The 27,215-nt window shown below is 36.0% G+C and overlaps 3 protein-coding genes across 8 annotated transcripts in view; 2 read left to right on the top strand and 1 right to left on the bottom strand.

Moving 5' to 3' along the window:
• Window positions 1–2,001: 2,001 nt before the first annotated feature.
• On the bottom strand, window positions 2,002–3,621 carry LOC131438252 (transmembrane protein 50B). The gene is made up of 3 exons (XM_058608125.1): window positions 3,292–3,621; window positions 3,096–3,227; window positions 2,002–2,657 (listed from the first exon to the last, which is right to left on the bottom strand). The coding sequence occupies exons 1-3, from the start codon at window positions 3,379–3,381 to the stop codon at window positions 2,394–2,396; spliced, it is 486 nt and encodes a 161-aa protein (XP_058464108.1). The 5' UTR covers window positions 3,382–3,621; the 3' UTR covers window positions 2,002–2,393.
• Window positions 3,622–6,149: 2,528 nt separating this feature from the next.
• On the top strand, window positions 6,150–7,556 carry LOC131438008 (transmembrane protein 267). The gene is made up of 3 exons (XM_058607747.1): window positions 6,150–6,302; window positions 6,827–7,149; window positions 7,203–7,556. The coding sequence occupies exons 2-3, from the start codon at window positions 6,865–6,867 to the stop codon at window positions 7,548–7,550; spliced, it is 633 nt and encodes a 210-aa protein (XP_058463730.1). The 5' UTR covers window positions 6,150–6,302; window positions 6,827–6,864; the 3' UTR covers window positions 7,551–7,556.
• A 7,200-nt stretch (window positions 7,557–14,756) lies between these two features.
• Window positions 14,757–27,215, top strand: part of LOC131438010 (calcium-binding protein E63-1) — a 202,747-nt gene continuing 190,288 nt past the window's right edge. Inside the window, exon 1 of one of the 6 annotated variants that reach the window (XM_058607750.1) lies at window positions 14,757–15,124. Coding sequence is in view for 3 of the 6 variants with exons in the window: in XM_058607752.1 (XP_058463735.1) it covers window positions 15,074–15,124 (51 nt within the window). In the remaining 3 variants the exon portion in view is untranslated. Of the gene's footprint in view, window positions 15,125–15,342; window positions 15,411–16,523; window positions 16,545–20,608; window positions 21,314–27,215 lie in introns of those variants that run through there. The other 5 variants (XM_058607751.1, XM_058607752.1, XM_058607755.1 and 2 more) reach the window with 5 other exon arrangements.

Genomic DNA, 27,215 nt, shown 5'->3' with positions numbered 1-27,215 from the left:
ACTCTCTCAGGGGGTACATTTTGAAAAGGCACCCCATAGTAAAGTAAGTCATATTCACGACAAAACTAGAACATTTTTGATTCATCTGCGAGTTCAAGCATCAAGCGAAGCGTCTAGGCACGAGAACGACCCAGTTACATTCGATCAACCCGATGGCAAAGGAAATGGCGCTTCTGTATTTCGTTTAAATCGGATTATTTCGATCGAACACGAAATTTCGTCTTCTGTATTTCGATCGAGCTTGAGTTTTCCATACAAAAGCACCACTCGATCGAATTACAGAATGCAAATTTTTACATTCGATCGAAATATTCCGAATCGATCAAAGTACATAATAAGGGTAAATATCGAACTTTTGTGTTAGCCATTATTCTTTCAATACAACGTGCTCACTCTGATAGGTTTGCTTTGACTGAATGTAACTAGCTCGCACGCGCGTCTTGACGCTTCGCGATTCCAGGTTTCAATACGTATTCAAGCTTCCTTTTTTGCAACTACGAATTGACGTCAACCTGCCTTGAACTCTTCTTGACGTTCCGCTTGACGACGGTCCAACGAGCTTTGCGTGTTGGGAGGGTTCATGTCCTTGGGCACGTTCTCGATGTTGTTTGCGGTGTACCACTCGATGGATTTTTTCGTAATGGCAGAATGACAATTCCTACCAAAACAGAACGAAACATTTGTTTTGCTTGAGGAACAGACCTTTTTCCAGGCACTCATTACGATAACAACTCTGGTTTGATCCAACCAATGTTTTTTTAAACAACCAACATTTGTTTGGAACAACCGTATTCTAGTTTAAAACAGCATATTTTGTTTGAACCTACCATATTTCGGTTTGGAACAAAACGTTTTTGTTTTTTTGATGGGTAACTAATTGTATTGTTATTTTAAACCAGGGGTTCCCAAACTATTTTGGGTCATGGACCCCTTTACTAAAATTAACTTAAGCCTCAGACCCCCATCAACAAATTCCTTTGAAAATCCAAATTCTTGCTTCGAGGTCTAGAAATCGACCCCCTATTGTTTGATATAAGTTGTATTTTGAAATATTTACGCTAAAAAGTTGTGTTTCTTTAACCATCCTCTGAAATTTTCCATCAATATAAACAAGTTTTTTATATTGATGGAAAATTTCAGAGGATGGTTAAAGAAACAAAACTTTTTAGCGTAAATATTTCAAAATACAACTTATATCAAACAATAGGGGGTCGATTTCTAGACCTCGTCGACCCCCATAGTCAGTTTTTGTTTACGTCGACCCCCGCAAAAAAGATATCGACCCCAAGGGGTCTATATCGACCACTTTGGGAACCCCTGTTTTAAACAATAACAAATGTAGGTTTCATCGTCCTGTACCAAGTTAGCATCCTCATGAACAGCTTCCGAGATCGTACTCAGGCCGACTAATTTACTTGCCATATAACTTCATGATTTCGCTCACCAGACATGCGAGTAGTTCGGGTTTTCTATATATCGAAATCAAACATTACACGAAACCAGAAAACCAACTTATTTTTTAGTACATTCCATCAAATTTTAGGAATTCCATTCGAAAAAGTAAGTTTAAGGGGAAAAGGCTGAAAGGCGCGTACACAGGGAGGGGGATGGATTAATTATTAGGGGAGACAGGGGCTAGACCGGACACGTGGTTAAACCGGACAGCTTAAATATCTTATAAAACTGCTATTATTTCGATTCATAGATTGACTTCGCAAACGCGCTTGGAGATGACGCGATAGATATGACTTGGGTAAAAATCCAGTTTTGTTTAATGGTTTTTTTTTCAATTTCTAAAAAGTGTCCGATTTAGTCCCGGTCTCCCCTACCAGCTTTAAAATGAGAGGTATGCAGGTTTTATTAACGCACAACGATGAAAATGCGCCTAGTTGAAATCAACCGATTTTTTATCGTAACACCCTTTACTTCAAGGTCAGGTTACGATTTATCTTGAAAACATATATCCATTTGTATTCGGATAACATTAAAAACATGCATGGCTAGTACTGTAAGTTTTCTTTATTTTATACTGCAATAATATATACATATTTCGAAATTAAAATATTAGGTTAATATTGCAGTATTATATTACTTCATATTCATAAAATCGTACCTGAATAGCTGACCATCATTCAGAAGTTTGTTCAAGTTCTCTACTGTTCTCATCGAAGATGTACTAATTCAGAGTGTATATTTTCATGAATATGTTTAGTACTTGAATTTCATGTGAAAAATAATTCTATAAATGAGATATCACCGCATTGCTTTCATTCTTCGAGTGTACATTTGAAACATTTCTCATTAAGTAATGAATTCATCGGTGATCTGTGGACAAAAAAATTATCGCATAATCACAAGCACGGATGGCAATATATAAACTAAATTGAAAATGTTTAGAAAATCCCAGCAGCGTACGGATCATCACTATGACGACCAAACTTGTAGATTAGTGATGAGAAGAAAATGAAAATGTTGTGCACCAGGAGGGCGTATCCTGGTCCCTTTTCCAGCTTGTCGTTGTTAGTAGCAAATTCCGCAATCATTATCCAGATGGCTGCAATTATCGAAGCAAAACCAAGCACGAATCCAATGAATAGGAATACCTTAATGCCACTTTCACCCAGTACACCACCAGTGTAGGCTGCACCACCATGAAGCTGTATAGAAGAGAAAAAATAATTGATAGTTTTTTTTAAATTTCTGTATAATTTGCATAAAATATATATTTTTCTGGCTTTAAGTCTCAATTACTTTAAGTACCTATTAAGATAACGACTTTTCATATCTAATAGATAATTCTATTTCCACCTTTCTGTTGCTTTCAATTGAAGGATACAAACTCAGATTAGTTTCTAATAACAAGCAATGTTAATAAAACTGAAATTTTACCGATGAAAAAACCTTCTTTGAAACCTATAAAATTATCAACATATTGACTGCAAATTTGATTCACGTGATACATAATTATCCTATGATCAGAAATGTTTTCTCGCTAAACTAAGAGTTTCCATCAAATTGATTTATCTGATAGGATTTTTTGGTTATACTCAACGAAGAATAAAAACGCTTGTTATAAAACAATGAGTATGACTCACCATCTCATTCGAAATCGAATTGACCATGAAGAAACTTATGGTAGCTAAAATACCACAGATGTAATAGGAGAAATCCCATGATTTGGGATGTACAGAAGCGGTATCGATCGCAATCCACCATCCACTGAAAAACTAAAATCATGCAAATTTAATTCGATTAGTGTAGCACGAAAACAAAATAAACTCCTTTACTTACGAGGAAAGACGCTACCAGAGTCGCAATAATGTTCCGTCTTGGTACGTTTTCGACCCAGTATGATTGTCTGATTCTGTCCATGATCGACATTTTTATGCTGTTCTAGTTTTCTGAATTTGTTCACAAAATGTCCTTATGATTGAATTTATACCTCCAAATTATCGAAAACTGCTCAATATATCCAGTTCAATTGTTTTACTCGATACACAACAATTTTTTTCACTTTGCTCCTTTTTGTTGAATGATTTTTACTTTATTGATAACTTTCCCTGTTTCTTTTTCATACTTCAACCATTTCAACAAGACAATCAATCGAAAACATAATCTTCTTGACGTCAAAGACGTCAAACGTGTGCAGAGTTGCCAGATAAGGTAATTGAAATTTTATATTACAATTCATGAATAAATTTCGAGTGAATTGTCTTTCGTACTAAGAGAGTGATTAAATTTTATTGTACGTTGAATGCATGTTGAACTTCGTACCGGACGAAACTAATCAAATAACAGTTCGTTCAGTTTGTTGCTGTTTTCATGAATATTCTACAGTAAAAATAAGATGTTTGCAGTGGCGTCTCGTGACAAAATTGATAAGTTGTGCACTGCTTATGTGGTATGATAGCAGATGTAACAGTTCGTTGTAAGCGTAAACTTAAGATTGAGCAATGGAGATTCGCTTGTTATTGTCGATACAACAAGATAACGATATACTTTCGGATGGGATTTTTTATTAAACAAACAGATCTCAGAGCTGAGCTAAGTAATTCTTTCTCTTCTTGAATCTGTGCAGTAGCTCATGTGCACGGGAAAGACACTAATACAGCGACAACAGATACTTGAAATTTTATGTCTGATGTATATGAGATGCGTGTAAACTAACGCAATTTCGGTGCGAGTCAACCTGCTTTAATCAAATAAATGAAGATTCCACAAAAATAATTGAATTTGGATAGGGCTGGGGACGGAGTTCATTCCTTCAATTCGACCGGTTGTGCAGTGCTGGATGTTTGCTACAAAAGAAAGGGGAAAAAAATCATAGGTCTATTAAAAAAAACTCACTGTGTTGCAAAATCGAGTCACCAAGGTATGTATTTTCGACGTTGGGTTCGTCATTGACAGCCCGCATGCAAAAGTTCCATCAGACCTGCCTAATAACCTATTCCATTTATCATCCAAACCGTATTTCTTAACGTTTGACGATATCTGGTATAGTTTGTGTATGGTTTTCTGTTCATGCGGGAGGATCTTTGCTTGTTTTGCTCATCAAAACAATCCCGTTTTCAATGGTTTTATGGGATACCTATTATTGCGACAAACACCGTTTCTTGAGAAAATGTCCTGGCAGCTCTGACCACAGTATCTTGTTTCTGAAGGCCATTCACATGAAAATATTAATTATGTATAAAATGTTCAAAACGACGTATGTAACAATGAGAGATTCTCTTTGTTTACTTTCTCTTTAGATTATTACGGCACTCTTAGCAATCCTTCTCTCCAATTATTTACCGATAATAATAACTAAAGCTATCATCTTTGAATCTGCTCTGGACAAATTACCGAAAAAAGCAGGAATATTCCGCAATAATCGAAAGAGAAAGTAAACAAAGAGAATCTCTCTTTGTTACATACGTCGTTTTGAACATTTTATGCAGAATTGTTATTCTGTTTAGAGCTGTGCGCCGCCGCGCCACGCCGCCGCCGCCGATAATTTCGACACGTCGCCAATTTAAGAAAAAGATGATCAGCGCGCCGGTTATCACATTTTAATCGTGCCGCCGATAATATTACATCAGCCGAAAAATGATTTTATCAATGTGGAAAATTGTTTACAGTTTTCATGAAAATTCATTGAAAATTACAGTACAGTTACTTTCCTCCCACTTATACTGAAAATCAGTGCTACCGATGTCAACCGAAGCCAATGTCATTTGATTCAAAGCCTATTTTCTGTCTTTATTTAAAAGTTTTTGAGCTATTGGCACATTATCGGTCGCGACATCTGAAAATGAAAAATGGAACCAAAAAAAGGAGGGTTCTTCCGAAAAAAATAAATAATGTTAGGTTTTTTCCGATTAACATTTTTTTTAGAAACCAGTGTAGTGTTGATTTCTCAGGTACTAGAATGTTTAGTGATCGAGTACCATTTATTTTGGATACTTTATTTGTTATTTCCGGGCATTTGAAAAATGGTATTGAACAAAATTTCATGATCCATTCTAAATAAACGTTAGTTTTCGCACAATAGATTAAGATCAACTTTACCAACTCAAAGTAAAAACATTTTCTTCTACTTCTACTATGACTTTTCAAATGAATTTACCTGTTTTTATAAGAAATCGTTACAAATGTGAAGTAATTAAAATTTGAATTTATTAATTTGATATTATTTTTGATATCTGAATGAATTTGAGCGCCTAATCGATTGTATGTTAATTACATACGTACGAAAAAGATATACTTATTTTTTGTCTTGATAAAACGATTTTTATACATGATAATTATCAACTATGTAAAAAGCGATTTGAAAAATAGTTCCGAATAAAACTTCATATTTCTTGCTCATAATAAACAATAGTCAACCATCTCCAAATATCGCACTTATATTCATCTCAATTTCTCCTCTAATTCGATGCATTCGAAAACATTTACCATCTCCATTCACTACGTTGGCTGTAATGGATCACATAAACATTAGGATCGTTGATTGTAGGTCGACAAAACAATAAGATAGAGAAATTGTCCTGTGTGAATCAATATTAAAATTTTTAATATGTTTATAATTGATTACGCCGAATCGCGCTGCCTCCGCCGCCGATGTTTTCAGGAAATAGCGTCACGCCGATTCGCCGCCGCCGCTGGTCAAAAAGACGTTTCAGCAGCCGATGTTGACAATTTTGATCGGCACACAGCTCAAATTCTGTTTATATTATTTTCTAATATAAACAAGATTTTCAAAATGTAGTGAAAGTGATTTGAGTTAAGGGCCGAAATAATAGGGAAGAATTATTTGTCGGGTAAGTTTAATTAAAAAACAGAGCAAAGTCTTCTTGTTCATGACACGTAGTACCATAAACAGATGACGTAAAATACAATGTTTCGTTTCACTATGAAATGAGATCGAAACGTGGCCAACCGAAAAATGACGAATGAGTAATTTATTATTTCGACAGAAGCGAACACACTCCCGTTAAATAATTATTTGTGATTAATGCAAAACTTGAAAACATGGCAAAATAAATGTTTGATGTTGCATAATCTATGTAAATGATAATTGATACTTTGGTACAAAGTGTTAGAAATGACTAGAACAGAGCTCAGAAGGTATGAAAACAGTTTTTAGTCATTATTGATGACTATATCACTGTCACGTCGCTACACTTTCACTATATATAAAAAACATGAAAATAGGTCAAACACTTAAAAAACTTTGGTTAACCAAAATGACAAACCGGTTGTACCGTTTAATTTAGTGCAACTAATATTTTTTTGCTATTTGAATTAGATCAGTTAATTATTATGTTTTTTGTCTCATAAATAGGGTTTCTTCTATCGATGACTACAGGATGCTAACCAAACATGTCTCCTACGATTCTTCTGTTGCTTAAACATATTGTCTTATTGATCGTCTGCATTGCCGGTGACAAGCTATCTGTTGCAATTCAGAAACCTCACATTCTGAAAGCAGTAATTGATAATGTAACTCACGCTTGGATCGGTTTAATGGTAACCGAAATCGTCGTACGCAACTTCCAAGACCAGATTGGACGAAATGAGAAGTATGCGTTGATAGCTACCGGCTGCGTTATTTCATCTTTAATTGACCTAGACCATTTCATCGAAGCAAAATCATTGAGTTTGCATGTATGTAACAATATATTTAATAATTCAAAATATATATTATCAATTAATTACAGGATGCTACCAATCTGACTGAGCGACCATTCCTGCATAATTCATCAATATTCCTAATACTGTTGATATCAATGATTGGTGCCATAGCCAGTAAAGTTCAATATAGTATGTCATTATGGTTGACTGTAAATTTTATAGCATTTTTCACCCATCAACTTCGAGATGCCATTCGCAGAGGATTCTGGTTTCGAGCCCCATACCTCAACTACAGCACGGCTCCGGTGATCTACTGGGTATATCTGGCACTCACGCAGCTCTGTCCACATGCAACAATTCAGCTGCTCAGTATGCAAAAGGGACGGACTACTGACGATTATTCTGTGAAATATAAATATCTTGAGGTTGTTTAGATATAATATCCCACTTAGAAAAAAACGTTCAACGGTGGTCCTTCATTGGTCCAATACGTTGGATCATTGGTCCAATGAAAGTCCAATCAATCGTTCAACGGGAGGCCAACACGGGACCTTCGTTTGCCGATTTTGAAACAGACCGTTGAACCGAATGCCATTTTTTTCGTTCAACAAACCCGGCAGACAGAGGTCCATTGTTGAGCCATTTTTAACATGAGGAGTTGGAGCCCCGTTGGACTAGTTTTACTGCAGAATTTCAGAAGTTTTTTCCACTTATTTGTTTAAACTAACAATACATACCTGTACAATACTTCTACTTCACGTAGAATAACAACAAATTTTCTTTCTATGGAAAGGTAACACTTAATTTTCACACCATTTTTTCAAGAGAAAAAACAACAACAAACCGTTCCAGCAAATTGAACGAATATTTCGTGCAATATATCGTTCAACAAGCGCTCAAAAATCAACAAAATTGAACGGCCTGCTGAGAGGGATTGGATTTTCATTTCTTCTTCTTCTTTTCTGGTAGACATCACCTTACTTGAGATGACGCCGATTTGAAGGCACAGCAACTAATGCTATATTGCCAGTTAATTTTCGTTTATAGTCCTATGGACTTTCTTTTCATTGAACTACAAGCGAAAATTACGCTGTGTGGCTGCGTCGAGTCGTCAAAGTACGAATGAAAATCCTTTCTTTCTTGCGAAATGCTCGAATTTCCTCCGTACTCATACGATGCAACGATTTGGATTTTGTTTTATCCAAGGTATTATCTGCTGGTACTGAAAGATGAGGAGGTTTTGCGCCCTTTTTAGTAAGCACTAATAGTTGGTCAACTCAAGAGGATTTTTCCCTGCTTCAATAAACAATAAACAACGGACTCACCCGTTGAGAGTTTCACCAGAAGTCGATTTTCATTTCATCATTGCGAAACTCATTGAATAATATCGATAATATACTATATCAATGTTTTGATATATTTTGATGTATGATGATGGATTAATTATAAATTAGTGTCAGCTCGAACCAACACTTTTGAAATTTCGAGAGAAATGATTTTATTCTTCTATCCCTATTCTGTATTCTGATCGAATGCGAAATTATTCTGAAACTCGATCGAGTTCGAGTTTTCCATATAAAAGTATCACTCGATCGAATTACAGAATGCATATTTTAACATTTTACATGCTGCTCAGCATTTAAATATATTTTTCCTGATGCGACGTGTAGGGAGCCATGCAGGCCCGTACCCAGGATTTCGTTTTGGGAGGGGCCCAAAGATAAAAAATAATGTTATTGAAGATTGGTTATGTATCTAATTTTCTGTGCGCCTTTTACGGGAGTTTTTAACAGACACTTTAAACTTTTCCAGTGGATCTTCTAGATAATTATATATCTGTTTTTGATTTCGAGATATGGCCAGGGCCCCTCGGGCCCCCCTCTGGGTACGTGACTGGGGCCATGCAATTATCACGTATACTCTCTGTGGGAGGGGGAGTCTACGAAAGTCTACTTTTGTCTACGAGGGGGGAGAGAGGGGGGGGGGGGGGGGGGGTGATTCAAAGTCTGCGTAGTTTCATTATTTTTATTCAGAATTATTATTTCAAATTTATTATTTATTGCGGAAATCAGTCAACCAAGCCAGACCGTTTGTGTATCAGACAGTGCGGTAAAATTGTATTTTCAATCGAATAATATAGGATGAAAATGAAATTTATGGCCATTAACCGTCAGCGTATCCCTACTAAATCATTTGACTTTTGCTGCCATTTTCAAGAGAAGCTCCCAGAATTCATCGTCAGTTGAATTATCGTACCTAGTCATTTGAAGTTTTGCTTGTTCAGTTTCAAGTGCCAAGTAGTCTAGCTGCTTCATTGTCTTCACTGTTGGTAGTAAGTAAGTTCGAATGAATAGAATTATAAATGGAGTAAAGTATTAAAAATGAAAACTGAAGGAGGAAACAATTAATTGATGTGTATTCTGTAATGGATATTTCAGTTATCTGGTTTGTCTTTCATCTATTATCTTGAACCAATTCGAATGTTTACATGAATCTCATTTGAAGACCGCTCTCACACTATTGAAAGAGATATTTTGTTACTTCAAAAGATCAACTGACGGTGGTTAAACTGAGCCTCGATTTGAAGAGAAAGGAATGATGAACTGAATGCTGCCCGTTCGGGCCGTCAGCAAACGTTATGTGTGTCAGAGTGTGAAGTTTACTGCAGTAGAGAGATCATCAATGTGTTTCACATTCAGTTTCAATTGAACTGAATGAAGTTTTACTACACTGGTATCAATAATAACTGAGAATTGATGACACCTCCCGGTGAACCTTCAAAGTTAACGATATAGGGTAACAGAGGTATTTTGGCCACTTCATATATTTTGGTCCACCTAACAAACTTTATGGATTTAATCAATGTTAAGTAACCCATGTTGCATCAATTTGAAGTTAATAACAGTAAATTACCTATTGCAGAAAGGTTTTTCAAAGATATTACAACATTTAGTGGATATTTTTACAAAGTGGGCCAAAATAAAATCAATCCTAAAGTGGGCCAAAATACCTCTGTTACCCTAACTAAACTAACTTTAAACACAAATTTCTTGTTGAAAAACAAAATTCATCTCGACTACTTATTAAGTATTTCTAGTAACAGTAAGACTGTGAACCATCTCGCGAATTATTTTAACTTTAAATTAAAATTTGACAGTCGACAGTTACTACTCTATTAAAAAATTATTCGATAGTTATTATGTTAAATTACGCCATACAATATGTAGGGTAACAGAGGTATTTTGGCCACTTCATATATTTTGGCCCACCTAACAAACTATATGGATTCAATCGATCTTAGGTAACCCATGTTGCAACAGTTTGAAGCTAATCACATTAAATTACCTATTGCGGAAGGATTTTTCAAAGATATTAAAACATTTGGTGGATATTTTTACAAAGTGGGCCAAAATAAAATCGATCCTAAAGCGGGCCAAAATACCTCTGTTACCCTAGTCTCCATGTTGGGCTTAGTACTGTCATGATATTCACGAAAGGTTAACACAACTTCCCGACTATGTTATTAGTAGCACCTTCTAGTTCTTCCTTTATGTATTTTACAGGATGATTATTGTTTCAATCGTGTTCATGAATTTCCCCATAACTATAGGGAAAACGAGGGGGACGGGAAGATTGTCAATTGCAGTTTTTCGTTTCTTTCTTTCAGTTATCAAATCTTTTCAACGTTTCTTTTAAAAATTACATTACTTTCGTAGAATTTCACGATAACATTTTATCTTATCTATTTCTATCTAGCTTCCGAGAAAAGTTTTTTGTAATTTTTTCTTCTTCATGTTATTTCTTGTCTTGTAAGATTAGAAATTGAAGGATAAAAATCACCTTTGCAAAAATCAGTTACAATACCTTTTGCGGTAAGTTGAATAAAGATCATCAATTGATATGAAAAAATTAAGACGCACTGAACGTAATAATTTTCTGTTTTCGAGAAATATTGAATATAAATCACACGTTATTACTTTGAAACAACGTATCGAATAGATTACATCAGCTTGGCTGAATAAACATAATTTGCACTAGGCTACCAAGTCCTACTGTTTGGATTTATATGTGTCAGTTATTCATTAGGCTGATATATGCTTCTGTGGCTCAGTCGACTAACTGGCGTGCTTTGTGATCTAATGTTTTTCGGTTCAAGTCCCGCTGTTGCATTCGATTTAAAGCCATGTAATTATCAAATAACTCAATTTTACATGTTCTTGAATACAAATTCGTGTGAAATATGACGCTCCATTTATGTGCATCTGATAAGATGTAAAATCACAAGAATTTGTCGAACTGTGTAATATTCCTAGTGAAAATATTATTTTCCGCACTATTTTTTACGCAAGAGCAGAAGTAGCAGTTTTCGTCCCGGTCTTCCCTACTGTTATTCAAATGAAATGTAGTGTAAGACAACAATCTTCAGTTCATTTTTAACAGTAGAGGTGAATTATTGCGATCTATCGATTGACTTTGTAAACACGCAATTTTAATGTGACAGGCAAACTTCAGTTGGCAGAATGACACTGAATCAATTCAGTTTGGTGTCAGTTATGTTCATGTCAAAATGTGCACGTTTTCTACTGATTTTTGTGAAATTCAGTAGAACGGGTAACGGTAAGGGTAACGGCTCCACTTTTCTGCAATAGGTAATTTACTGTCATTTAAAATAAAAAAAAACCTTTTGATAGAGTAAGATCTGCTGTCTCTGTCCGATAGATTTACTTTAGGTATAAGATGAAAATAGGTGCATTCGCTTCGAGTTTTCGCGTCCCTATAACAGCAGTATGAAACAACATTCGAGCTATATTTTCTGCGTATTGCTCCTTAGAGCCGAAGCAAAGATTTTGTATCCGATTTTATCACAATCCATTGATCAAAAGTCGAGTAATCGCAAAGTAATATGGAGACTCCACCTATGAGATGTTGGTACAATAGCCCTATTTGATATCTGTGCATCGTTACGACGTTTGAAATTAAAAACCACTTTTGAAAGTTCATATCGTGTTTTTGATAACTTGGCAAATTAAATTTTTATTGCATCTCGAAAATAAATAAACCGGACACAAAATTTGCCACTTGAAATTTTTAACGGGCTCTTGTAATAAGCCTAAATATTGATCTCTATAGTTCAATTCTATTTTACCTCCCATTTATCATAAATTCAAGCAAAACGTTTTTTATATGTAGCGGAACAATCAACTGGTCTTCAAAATAGAGTCTAAAGTTAGTTTTAGGATATTTTTTTTTTGGTACAGTAGGGTATCAAGATTCGAGACAGTACCTGTATTTTCGGCGAGTAGGATTATGGCACCTCCCTGCTATGGAAGCTGGTTCCTGAAACCGACGCATTTTGTTTTGGTGGCGTTGTTATCAACAATATGTTAAGCTACGTTTATACCATACAATCAAACCACATTGGTGTCAAAAGTTAATTTATTCAAACCCAATATAAATATAACTCTAGTCTAGTATTCTCTATAAAACAAGTAATTTGACCTCTTTTTGAAAAAGAAAAAGAAATTGTGGTTTATAATAGTTTGATTATATTCCATCGAAATCGTTTCCTTATGTTGGTGCAACCGCATGAAGAAAAATGTGAACGTGTGAACACTGCTTAAACACAGCATTTGACAGCGAACTAGAACCAAAGAACCAAAATTTTCGGCTTCAATCCAATTGGCACATTGTCGCAAAGCTGATTTACCGGTGGCGACACCTGCCAATGAAAACTGGAACCAAGAAAAGGAGGATTCTTTCGGAAATTTTCAGTAGTGATTTGCAACATTTTTATCGTTTATTCAATAGTACAAATAGATATCAGCAATAAAAGTACACTCGGAGTAGAATAAAATCGATTTCAAAGTGATTACTACTACTTTACTACTTTTCAGTGTAAACTACGATTAAACATGGAAAATATTCAGAAATGTGTGAAATTGGGTAAGGTTAGGTTTTTTCGGATCAACATTTTTTTAAACAGAAACCAGTGAAATGTTGATTTCTCGAGTACTAGAATGTATAGCGATCGAGTACTATTTATTTTGGATACTTTATTTGTTATTTCCAGGCATTTAAAAAATGGTATCAAACCAAGTTTAAAGGTCTATTCTGAATAAACGGTAGATTTCGCATAATAAACTAAGATCAACATTACCACCTCAGAGTAAAAACTTTTTCTTCAACTTCTACTATGGTTTTTGAAATGAATTTGCCCATTTTCAAAAGAAATCGTTGAAAAGGTGGAGTAATTAGAAATTTTCCTACCGATTTGACAGCTCTCATATCTAAACAAGCAGCGCCTCTACATTTCAGTTTTGCGACAATATGCCAATTGTATGCAGATGACAATCGTGCCACCGGGGTGGATTATGGCTCATAGAGGTATCTTGAGATTTGGCGCCCAACTGTTTTCTTTTTTAATTTAAGTGTGAAAAATTTATAGTCTGGGCACAGACTAACAGACAGGACACTCAAATTAGATTCTTCAATCATTTTAACGGTCATTTCGAATATTCCTTTATTTGGGACAGTACTCACATGTGTCATGATGGCGCCACGTTACCCTATCAAAAACATCCTGTCTGTCATCTAGACTGTGTTTATTTTTTTCATTTACCAACAGAGTTGCCATTCATACATAATTACCTGTAATGTATTGATTTGTATACGTCCATGCGAATTTCATGCAGGATACAGATTTAATACATATTGCCAAAACTATATACATAATTGTGCCTACTTCTCATCCTCCAACGCAAGACAAAATCGAACCCGTTTTGTTACAATATTTACTTGCTTCTGGTCTGCCGCAACTTAATTTCGGGTGATAACTACCAACACAATAAAAAATAGTCTAGATGAACAACGTTGAGTCAAATAAATGGTTACCTTCCAACATCGCGAAAAAGTTAAATATATATTATCAACGTAATCCAATAATTTATTGTGACGATTCATTTTCGAATATTTTGATGAAATCAGGCATCCCTGCAAGCAGCTCCCAACTAGTGAAAAAACTTTTACATAACACAAGGGGTGTACAGATAGTAAATAGTTCGCGCAGTACAATATAGGTGGAACTAGTGCATCACGAAAAATTATTTTTATATGAATTTACTCATGCTGTCATGTCTGTTAGTCTGTGGTCTGGGTACCCCCCTGGCGATTTCTAAAATATTGAATTTTGGGTTAGTCACTTCATCGCGACTTGGTACAAAAAATTAATCTATATTTTTCCAAGACACAAATTGAGAATTGTAGGCTTCATAACGGTATAGATAACTTGGGTTAAAATCTTATTGTAATGAGTGTCCGGTTTAGCCCCGGTCTCCCTTAAACAAAGACGATGAGAAGTTATCTAAAATGTGTTTATATTTAATAAAAAGAATCGGTTGTGAATGATAGACCCATCTCATATCACAGAAAAGAAACATTTTGTTATAACAACACCTAGTTCATCAACGTTTCGAGTTTCTAACACAAACAAATAAGCCAAAAAACAACCATCATTTCACAACAATTTGTCTTCGGTCCCACGTTTGGTATCTTTTCAATGATGTTTATACATCTACTGGTCTTCGTCCGTTGCAGTGTGGACAGATATTATCCGCAAGGTTTCTTACCGTTGACCTAATTCTTCAAAGTTTTTGTTTTGATGCAAGGTGCCATCCTCACTGAATGCGGTAGTTTTATCGTGGATTTGAACGTGCGCGCTCGAATTTCCCGGTGTGGGAATGCGGCATGATAAATTGAAGATGATAAGACGTGTGATAATGGAATAAACTGAAAAAAAATAATTTGCGAAAAATACATTTGTGATCTTCTTGGGTAACGTATAATACAGTCTACTCAGGTCGTAATCCTGATTTCTTCAGCGTAGTGATAAGTGTTCAAGTGAGTCGTTGTCGAAGATTTTTTTTAATTAGTGAAAAGTTAGGAGACTCTACCCATTCCGATGTCATCGACTGTCAACATGGCTAACTGCAATCAGGACGAGAGTAATGAAGTAATTATACCAACGATTAATACCACATGTAATTGTTCTTATCCGCATTCATCGCTGATGCCTAAAATTCAATTTGATTTTGTATAACAAAACGTATGTGTGTGCGGTTTTGTCTTTTAAATTTAGCTCGCGGCCGGGCGTCGCGTTCGCATTGAATGGCGGAAAAGTGGGTGCATTTTCGACGTTTTTCTCACTCCGCAGTAGTGGCGACGAGTGACGACTACGCGACGGCGGCAGTTTCAAATGTTCCGGCGGCGCTCATTTTTGCGCCAAGTGCGAAGCCAAAGTAAACTGCAAAGTGTGCTGCACGCCTATTTTTAAATTTCATCTGCGATATTTACCGTCCCTTGACTATTGCACTCAAACCAAACCGTTCGTCTCAAACCATCCATCCTTACTCATTTATCAGGTCAATTTTATTTAATAAGCAACAAAATTGTATTTCATTCCAACACGGAACGACCGAAATTAGCTCTGCGCCTAATTCGTATTACTGTTTTTGAATTAGTTGATTCTAACAACAAAATTTCCAAAATAACTATAAAATTAGTTGAAATGTAGAATTTACTGTGCTGAAAAAAACTCTTATTTTTAGAGAATGTGTTTAGTTGGCGAATATTCTGGACACAAACCAGCAATATTTCAATCCAACACGAAATTCTCATTGACAACTAATTTCGTTATTAAAATCAGGAACTTTGATTCTATTTATCTATCACCGTCATTACTGAAGGACAGCAGTGTCAAAGCAAAACAATCCATTAAAAAGCTAAAAGGGACAGTCTTGTTGAAACTGCTCGCAAATTGTTTAGATGTTTTTCGCATGTGTTACGATATATCCCTATATAATTTTCTAAACCGATATGTAAAAATGACGTAAACTGTTAGTGGAAAGTGTATTTATTCAGAATTTGTGCGCACTTGAAGCGATTGTGCGTAATAATGTTTTTACGCGGAGCAGTGATGTGAATTTCGAATGTTTCACTCTAATTGTGATGAAGTTTTTTTTTGTATCTTCAAACCTTCCGAGCTGCGCCGTCCGGTGTGCTATTTGTATTCGGTTTTTGTTTTCCGAGTGCTCAAAGTTTTCAGTGAGAATGAAGAAACAGTGATTTAGAAGAAAAAAAATTCAAAAAGATGTTTACGTTTCGTTTATGTCTTTTTCTCCAACACAACATCGTATTTATACCTGCCAATATAGAAAAGACAACCGCGTCTGAATTTTTTTCGGCAGTAGTGTGCCATCTAGTGGCTAGTAGTCATTAAGGTGTTACCGTTTCGGTGACAGGGCGCCATATAGCTGCAGATTGCAGAAGCCAATTCAACCATTCATATTGGTTGAAAACAACATTATATTTCTTTAATTCAACTAAAAAATTAGTTGACTGGATATGAAGTGTGCCTTAGCTAAGAAATGACAGTACGTTTAATTTGTGAATTCAACTAAAAAAATTAGTCATTTTAACAAATATTTTATTATTATTAAGGGAATGAGAATAAAAAATCTAAATCAGCAAAAGTAAGATTTTTTTAGTTGTCTCAAAAAATAACTAACTAAAATCAGCAAATCAACTAAATTTTTCGCGAAAATGCTGATTTCGGTCGTTCCGTGAAGGAATATTTTATTAGCATGACAACCTAAAAATTGATTGCCACGATGATCGCGCCTGAGATTTTAATAAAAATTAAGTGAAATATTTGTGCTGAATGACATACTTTTTTAAATCAAAAATAGTTACGCGCATAATACTCATAAGAAGATTTTTATTGATTTATAAAGTTTTTAGTCCTACACACTCGCACATCCGCACCACAAACCGGGTTGTAGCTTGTCATATGAACGGCTGAATGTAAAAGTCGGATGAATGAAACGTAGTTTGGAGTATTTTGGAATTTTACCTGAGTATTTTGGAACGCAAAAACTTGACCGTAAAAAATATTAATTTCATAATTCGAACACAGATTTTTTTTAATGAAAAAGTCATTAAATAACATTTTTAATACACTAACCGGACAAAAATACTTTGAATACAAAGCCGGATAAAAACTTAGATGGTTCTTTGTGAACAAATTGTTTACATCCGGTTCTGTCATTAACAGCTTGTGGATAGACCGTCGTTGTGGACGGAGCATGATTTGCGTGTTTGTTACGGGCATGCTGTTCGGTAGCGCCAGTCGGCCCAAAAATATTGAATAAAAAATCCGGATGAAAACATTTGTACTAGAGTGTTGGGAAAATCATGATCAGAAAAAGTTCATTTTATTATCACTTGTGAAAAAATCAGTTCGGCTGAGCACTTGAGCTGTGCTCGTGATTGATCGAATGAGTGGAAATGTACAATGAACCAAGAAAATGAAGCTTGGGAGAAGCAAATCATTTTCACTGTACATACCCACTCACTCTCAACTTTTCATTGAATGATCAATTACAACGCCATGGAAGCGAGACGGATATCATCGCAAAAACCCGGCATAGCTCATTTAACATAGAATAAGGAGTGTATCGAAAGTAAGCTATCCACAAATTTTTCCTAAAAATTATGATAAAAAACGATATTTTATTCAAACAAAAAATTGATCTTTTATTGTACGAGGTTAAACTTGAGTATAATCAAAACCGGATGAAATTTAAGTTATTCCTTCACGAATTTTCGAACTTTTGATCGAAAGCTCTTCATTAAGTTCCGGACAAATGTTGCATCGCATATTTTGGACGCTTGAGCCCAACTTTTTTGAGCTCCTGCATGTTCCCAGCTGACTAACCAGTCTTCTTGAAGACCCTCTTCACGATTGCCCAGTAACGTTCGATGGGTCGAAGCTGAGGCCAATTTGGTGGATTGATATTTTTCCCAACGAAATGTATACCCTTTTCCGCAAGCCAATTGAGAGTGGTTTTGGCATAGTGAGCCGACGCCAAATCCAGCCAAAACAGTGGAGGTGTACTATGCTTCTTACATAAAAGCAGCAATCTCTTTTGGAGACACTCAGATCGATAGATTTCTGCATTTATAGTTCCGGTAGTGTAAAAAATGGTTGACTTCAAATCACAGAAACATATTGCTTGCCATACCAGTACCTTTCGACCGAATTTCCCCACTTGAATCGACCTGTCCGCATTGCTCACATACGACAACAGTAAAGTATTGTGGAAGGGTTTTTGAGTCCTCCTTTACATAAGTCTCATCGTCCATCAAAACGCATGCATCCGGGCACTGCAAAAGAAGCGAGTACAATTTCCAGGCCCTTGTTGCTGCTCGCGTCTTCTGTTCTATACTTTGTTTCGAGATTTTCTGCTTCTTGTAGGTCTTCAGGTGATTTCGCCTCTTGATACGCTGGATCATTCCGACACTCGTTCCTGCTTTTTTGGCCAAATCCCGTATTGACATTGATTTGTTCTTCGTGATTAGAGATACCACTTTCTGGTCCAGTTTCGGGTTAGAAGAACCGGGTTTTCTGCCTCTTCCTGGTAGCTCATCCAAAGAATAGTGTTCCCCAAACTTATTAATGATGGTTTTAACACTGGCATGATGAATTTCAAACTGCTTCGCTAATTTTCACATAGTAATACCCTTCTAACCTAGCCATATGCCCAGAACCTTAATTTTCACTTCCTTTTCAATACGCGACATTTTGAAAATGCAGAATTTCAACCGCACAAACAAGTAAACAAACGAAAGCTGATAGCCAAACGCACAGCATGCTGTGATCTGAGCATAAAAAACCATCACAAATACATGCGTACAACAGAAATGTATGTGAATAGCTTATTTTCGATACACTCCTTACTCAATTTTTCTGTCACTCTGGAACGATTATATCGAAAATTGTATATAATTTTAGTTCCTAGCGTCATTTCATCGTGTTTCGTTTAAAATCCCAATTATTATGGGATATGGCAGAAAAATCAACTATCACAAAAATATCAATATCTTCGTGAATAGTTGACGGATTCTTACAATCTATGGCTTGTTTCATTGGGATCTAAATTTGAAACCATATTAAGTTTTCAACGCCACAGTCATTTACTCAGTTCGTCGAGCTGAATCGATTGGTATATGACACTCGGCCTTACCGGTCTCGAAAAGTTTTCCAGAGTTTGAGCGAATTCTATCCCTATTTTTTATACGCCGTAATCTTTTTTTACGCGGGCTATTCGAACCGAAAAAAAATCGTGTAGCTTCGGAAATTTATGTGAAAAAACGCGTAACTTAGAAAATCCGCTTAGTTTGGAAATCAGCGTAGAAAAAAAAGCGTAACTTCGAGAACTTCAGATATCTGCGTAAAGAAAACCACGTAAGAAAAACTTCGTAACGAAGGAACCATAACTACATCAACTATGCAAAGTGTAAATGTATTATGATTGAATAAATCGTGTTCCTTTTGAAATATGTTTAATCTCATCCCAGTATAGTAAAACTGGAAGAGCAGTTTCAGAGATTGAAAACAGGTTTGCAAGTTTGAGTCTTATCTCCGGCAAAAACTTTTTCATTTTTCGCTATCCCAACTTAGCATCTATCTTTATTCTAATCTTTTCTCTCGATAAGCATGGATTGGTAGTTGAGCTAAGTTACGCCATAATGGTTGAACCGATATGAATTTTTAAAAGTCATCGGTCGTACTGCAGCCCGGAAGATTTTTTGTAAGTCCGGCAGCCCGGCTACTTCTTGGCACCACTGCACCGGGCGAGACCAGTGCAAGTGGCAACCCTAATTGCATATAACATTAAAAAGGACTCGAGAAAGGTTTTATTACCTATTGTTGTCACTTCAATCGATTACCCTGGGATTTTAAATTAGTTTCAAACAGTTGGTCCATACATATGTGCTGATTGCAAAAGTCATCATAATCACTATCGGAACGATAGTGATATCTTTTTAATCTAATTCTGGATAGAAACTCAAACCACTCCAACAACACTCCGCTTTCAAAAGCTGTTGCGGGAAGAGGACAAATGATAACGTTTTGATCGTAAGCAACATTAGTTTTTCGATTTCTGTTCTGAGTCGGTGGGTAGAAAGATGAAAGTAGAAACCAGCGCTAATTTATAAAAATCGTCTCCTCTTTCGACCAACACTAGGAGAGTAATGACCACCGAGGAAAAGTTAATAGGATACACAAGCTAGCTACGTTAGGGTGAATGCCGGTAACCTCAACCGACCTCTTTGTCACGTACGGTACGATGCCGTAATTGGTGTCTCCGTCGACATGTTTCCTTAAGCCGGTCGATTCCGCGCCTGCTGGCGCATATATATTTTTCACACACGGCTAAGCACTTTTCCGTCCACTGCAATGCCGTGGGAAATGCTTCCGTATAGTGTGGAAGCCGGGAGGATGTTTGTTCGCTGTTTTTTCGTCTCTATAATCTACGCGCACATTTAACAGACATATCTCTCGACGACAACGACGACGAGTTTCGGGTGTCGTGTCTCATAAGGTAGTCGGGATGAACCCCCCTGCAATCGGTTCGGCGTTCGTCGAGTATCATTCTATCAACGGTTGAAGTCGATCGTAAAACGGGTTTTCGATTTTAATTGATGCGTTTCCGTTTCGAGCTTTGATGGATTCTGCGGGCGATCTTTGGCGAATAGAAATTGTGGTGAACATAACAATTTAATAGTGTAGAATATCTGATGTGACCGGAAGCTCGACGCCACACCGGAGGAAGTCACTCGTTTCCTTCTTGAACAACACTGTCAAGACTGAAGTTTAATGCTCCAGAAAGGGATGCGAGAATTTTTTGTGATCTTAACCGTATTCGTGGTGTTGTAACAACTGTGAAAACAGCAAAGTTTTGTCGGTTTGCAACGTGACTTTTGTAGCGAAAAAGTGGAAGTAAACATTGACCCCAACAAATAACATGGATAAGGAAAATTCGTCATAGCTGTTTAACGAATGAACGTGCTGCTTCCCACGGAAGAGAAATAGTTAATGTAGCAAAATTTTCGTTGACAACGAAAGCGAATTTATAAATAAACAACTATCTGTGGCGGGTGATCTAGTGATGAAAGATTTTATTTTATAACGAACACACAGAATGTTAGAATGAAATTGTAACATCATTGTATGAGGACATATACTACAAAGAAGTGTGTCTCTGCGGTGGGTGAAGTTTAGGGAAAGCAATCGCAGAAAAAGTGATCAGTGATCGTTTATAAGCGGCGAATGAGCGGGTTGTACAATCAGATCAAGGTATTCTAATAAGGAATATGGGTTTGGAATTAACCAGTTCTATTTAGCGATGTAATTAATACTTTTGATTGTCGTGAAATCATTTATGGTTACTAAAATTAGATTGAATGCAGATACTGTACCTTTACTCGAGCTGATTGCTGATTACGGCGATATAGTTTCAAACATATAAAAGTTACTTATGTCGTTTTCGCTTAGAAATTTGTTACTTACCTAGGCTATCTAATCTAATTAAGTTGGAAAAAAGGTGGTAAGGGATGCTAAAAAATCAGCAATGTATATAACGCTCCGAAATTTGCCCTAGAAACAAAAAGACTTTTTTCTGTATGGCAACCGTTGTTTTTATTAGAGCTAGTTTACACTTCTATTCATTAAAGGCAGATGAAAGATAGTTTTGTGAAATAATTGAATTGGCAACAATGTTTTAAAGAGGATGTTTCCAAGTTCTACTTACGATCTCAGGAAAACAGCCATTGTTAAAAAAACCGGTAAAACAGTTTCTTCCCCCACTGCTTGATGGATCTTTAAGGAAAAAAAACCTGTTTCAATCCACCTAGTGGTGTAATGATGCCTTTCTCATATCGATCATACTATCATATATAATACTGTGGTATTCCTCAAAATAATTTTCTTCGATTCTTAAAAGAAAAACCGAAATCGGTTTGTTTGACCGTCTACTGATAAAAACTATCAATTAGAAAAGATTTGAGGTCGATTAAGAAATTTTTTTAAGGTTTTTCCCCATTTTAAGTGATGGTATACAATTTTTAACACACTTTACCCTATATTTCCGGATTATTTTCTTTATTTTGCACATTTTACCCCATAACTCCCGAACCGGAAGTCGGATCAAAATAATATTCAGAAATTTTTTATGGGACCTCAAGACCTTTCATTTGAATCTAAGTTTGTGAAAATCGGTTCAGCCATCTCCAAGAAAAGTTAGTGCAAAAACACGTTACATACACACATACGCACATACACACACAGACATTTTGCGTACTCGATGAACTGAGTCGAATGGTATATGACACTCGGCCCTCCGGGCCTCGGTTTTCACAGTGATTGCATAACCTTTCTATATGAGGAAGGCAAAAACATCAGTTTGTTTAAAAAAAATGTTCCAAAAAAACTGATGTAACTTCTTCAGAATTTCCGCTAAGAAGAAAACTACTGCGTTCTGCAACGGATTGTAAATTGCCCCTGTTTTTCTAAGATTGTACATTGCCCCTTAAAAAAGCAATAATGAGAATATACGCACTGTTTTCTTCTAGCACTAGTTATTTTATTTTTGGCGAGTTGAAATGCAATTAAAAATGAAATGATAAGACGAATATCTTGCAAAGATGTTAGTTCTTGTAAACAGTTTTATACAAGATTTATAAACCAAATCAAAACTATTATATTACTTACTCAGTTCGGTTTTACATCTCATCCAAGTCAGTCGAAAAAATAAAACAGCTTACGTTCGGGACAGAAGAAACCAAGTACAGTATTGTGTAGTGAACAATAGAACGACCTCGAAATGAGTGAACCAAACGAACAAAAGCTACCGCCAATACAATACAATTTTTGTTGACTTCAGGCAGTGCAAAATTCGACCTTCGATACGAGAACTTGAAGGTTTTCTTAAGGAGCAAATGCATCTTGACATTAAACGTGTGCATTTACTTCAATGCAATAAGACGAATAATGTTGTTTACAACCAGTTTTATAAAGAGTTGGATGCAATTCAATTTGCAAAAGACAATAATAATGTGCACTATGTGGAGCACGAGAACATTAAGTACAACATTCCAGTATGTATGGAAGATAATGCTATAGAAGTGCGTGTGCGTGATCTTCCCTCAAGCGTCACCGATTCATATATTCGCAAAACTATGTCCCAATACGGAGAGCTTCTCTCTATTGAAAAAGAAAGAGGAAGAATTTTTTCCCCGGTATTCTAAATAGCGTACGTTTATTACGCATACACTTCAAGAGGCCTATACCTTCTTATGTGATTTTCGGTCAAGATACAAGAATTCCGTGCAAATCACTTGTTACCTATGACAATCAGGTGGCCACATGCCAATATTGCCAAAAAGCTGTTCACTACGGTAAGCCATGTGATATACTGGACAAGGAGACAACTACACCAAAGGACAACGGTGCTTCCTTCACACAAACCCCAAGTAACCCCAGTACACCTGTGACAGCCACCAACAACAATGAAGCATTCCCTTCAACGAAACCATCAGTATACTCTATAGAACAAAGTACACCGGCTGCAGTTAACAACTTACCCTCCAACCAACCAGCAACTGCAACCAATATACAACAAGGTGCATCTACAGCAACTAGCAACGAAAAGAAGACGGAAATCGACAACAATACCACCGATGCGGCAATGGATGACGAGACGAACCACGAACGAAGTGCCCTTCAATCCTCGCAGGAGGGAAATGGAAGCTCTTCTCCCCCTATAAAAAGGGTGACAACGAGATCCAACTCAAAAAAAAAAAAATTATTTAAAAAATCGGCTCAATCGGCCACGTAAAGCTTGTACGCAAATAGGGCTGAATAAAAAATATCTTTTAAATAAAAAAAATATTATATTACTTGTCAAAAGCAGCATTGATTAAAGCTGCCTTGAAACAGATAGTCAGTGTTGAATTAGTTACAGAATTCTTATAAATTACAACCAAAACCTAAAGGCATTCTAATTGTTACTTGATAGTTATACCAGATGTGGCTTGTTGCGGTTCAAACGGTGACTAACATACGGCACTATCAAGCCTTTGTCGTAGAATTAAATACAAATAGTAATTTTGAAAATAAAATCATCGGTTTGTTTATACTACATTCTACTCCTAAAATGACCAGATCAAACCAGTTTGCATTTTTTTAAAATAAAAATGTTACAACCCTTCAATTCTAGATGAACTCAGTTTATCGTATTTACATTCGTTACAAACGACACCGTGAGCTCACATCTCGAACAGTCAACTCGTTGAACTAACCAAATCCACTACAAATTAAAAAGCTATTTAAATCTGCAAATCTGCGATGACTGTATAAATACAATTAGAAACACCGATTCCTTTGCGGCCAGGGTGTTGACCATGATTGCTCGACTGTCTGTGTACTACCGACTTTATGGTAATTGACCTGAATTTCCTAGACAGTGCGTCGGATATTTTGCACAGTTCAGTTGCAGTATGAATCGAAAGTTATAATAATGTAAGGTGTTTATGACCCCTTTTTCTCCTTCAAGAGACTGTACCATATCATTAGCTTTTTTTCTGTGCTCGACGAAACAACTGCGCCTGTTTGAAGATGAATCGCGGAAAAACCTCGATCCACATTCTCTGCTACGGGGACATAACGAAGGAAAAGTCTGCATCCGTCACTTTCAAGATAAAACACTAGCTCGTTCATTAGCAGCGCACTAGTTCTCCGATCCCACTTTAGCAAAGTAACACTGATCAAGGAATTTAATGCGCTGGCTGCAAACCCGAAAGGTGACATTTGACAACACATAATATGACAGAAGTGCAACAGGAAAAAGAACTTTTAATTCACACATAATCTTACATCACAGTTATTCCTTTCATTTTTTTTTCTTCAAAACATCGAAACCTTTCCTCCAAATTAGTTCAATATGACAAAAAGTTGAGATTTTGTTAAGAAGAAACATTGCTGTCACCTTGTTTTAACCAGTGTAACATAAAAACATGTTTGTGCTCTTGTTGTAACATGGTTGGACTTAGTCGTATCAGAACTAGTTGAGGATTGCTACATCTAGGGCACACACTTGGTTGGTTACGTAACTTGTAAGATTCTTTCTTCGGAACGACCTATTTGTACGTGATCGGTGAACATATTATAGTTTTCCATTTGAGCTACATACATACATACAAATTAAATGGAGCTAACGCATTGGATTATCCCTTTTGTTTTGATAATCCTGAAAATTAACCTTATTATTCCCCTAATGACATTTAGATATGAGCATATTCGCGAGTTACACAAGTCAGACGACTTCAACAACTTAAGCAAATACACATGCCGTACTGATTCATATGACTTCTAAAATAAAAGGACGCCATATTCAGCGCACTTTCAGTCCTATTATGGACTACAATACTTTGTATAGATTCGTAAGACACGTTATTGATCTGCACTTAGCTGGCTTAACACCGCGAACATTGCATAAACAAAATTAAATAACAGCTTAAAATATTTACAGAAACGATGCAGATAATGTGCCAAATTTCATATTTTTAGCGCTAGAAACAGAATCCATCTACATACCTATATAGTTCACTACATTTTATGGATGGATGAATTTAACATTCACTTGAAAATCATATATGACACCCCGAATGCAATTCAATTAGTGGCCCTTACACGATCATTAAAAGTGTCATTACTAAGTAATGACACTTCTGCTCAAACGCTCGTCATTACTGCATTACTGTACATCATTACTTTTTAGCATTACACGTTCATTATTAATGATGAGTATTTGTAACTACTCCAGCAATAGCAATATTTTTATTTTCGTTTAGCTGAAAATAAATTTGATTTGCCATTGAAACGTTAAGGTTAATGAACTATTAACAATTTAAATCTACACTTTGTCATTTTTTCGCGTATAGTTCTAAAGATATTCATCACTTCCACAAAAAAATAAGAAGAAGAAATAATGTTGGTAATGATGGAAAATCCACAATTCCATCATTACTGAACTCGTAGACCTTACACGATCATTAAAAGTGCCATTCCTTTTTAGTAATGACACTTTTAATGATCGTGTAAGGGCCGCTATTGCCACTGTCAAAAGTTTACTTTTCTTCATCAATACATACAATATTGACCAAATTTGAACCATAGCAGTACGTTAGGTGAAAAAAAAACACACAATTTTACTTGTTCATACAGGCATGTCTGCCAATCCGATGGCAATATAGAATGACAATCCGGAAGGTGCTGCCAACGCTCGGAGTACCTGACACCGAAAAATAATCTTTACCAGCTCGGTCACAGTCGAATTAAAATGTGTGATGAATCGCATTTGACTTATTGCCAAATTCAACAGTTGGCATGACCACCGCCGATTTCCTGTCAACAGGAGCAAGACGTCCGAGTGCATTAGCTCGTACATTTGAGTTCTAATGCACCTCTAGCATCAGCTGACCAGGTTTTTCAGAACCAGTAAAAATGTATTTGGAAGCAAATAGAACGCTAAATCATGTGTTGTTTTCCATTTAGTCTGATGCAGCACCCTCTATAGATACGTAACCAACCCAATGGTAAAAAAATATCATTTAAAGAAAAGTGAAAGAAGTATTACTGAAAGATGAATGAAATTCGAATTTGTATCAGTTTTAAACATTTTGTCTATCGATATTCTAATTATCCGACGTATTGTAGAAAAAATCATTGAGCGTTTCATTGTAATAAGCAATTTTCAACTGAATCCATTTTAAAATTCTGGAATCGAAGAAATGAATATATGAAACAGTCACAGAATCAATTAGCTTAGTTGGAGATAGATTTTTAGTGCAAAATGTAGCATTGTGTGGACTACAAATCCAGTTGCAATTAGTTGATCACCCAGGTAAATACTAATCAAAATAATAACCTTTTTGCGGCACTTTTAATATATAGGTTGTTTTAAAATTATAGCACATTGTTTTATTAAGTAGCTATTGTTGTATGATTATTTTTAAAAGTTTTTTGTATACGAAAACCGTTTCTTCAAGCTTAGTTATTTTTCTATTTCGATTACAGAGGTTTTAACATCAAGGTCATTAACCTCTCGGGTCAGAAAAACTTTCCCACCCTTTGTGCGGGGTTGGGAATTGAACCCATGTAGGCTGCGCAAAAGGTGATTGTCTTACCCAACCGCTATGGC

This window comes from Malaya genurostris, chromosome 3, assembly GCF_030247185.1.
Source record: "Malaya genurostris strain Urasoe2022 chromosome 3, Malgen_1.1, whole genome shotgun sequence".
Classification (NCBI taxonomy): Eukaryota; Metazoa; Arthropoda; class Insecta; order Diptera; family Culicidae; genus Malaya; species Malaya genurostris.
The sequence above is the reverse complement of the archived record's forward strand: the minus strand, read 5'-3'. Positions and strand labels throughout refer to the sequence as shown.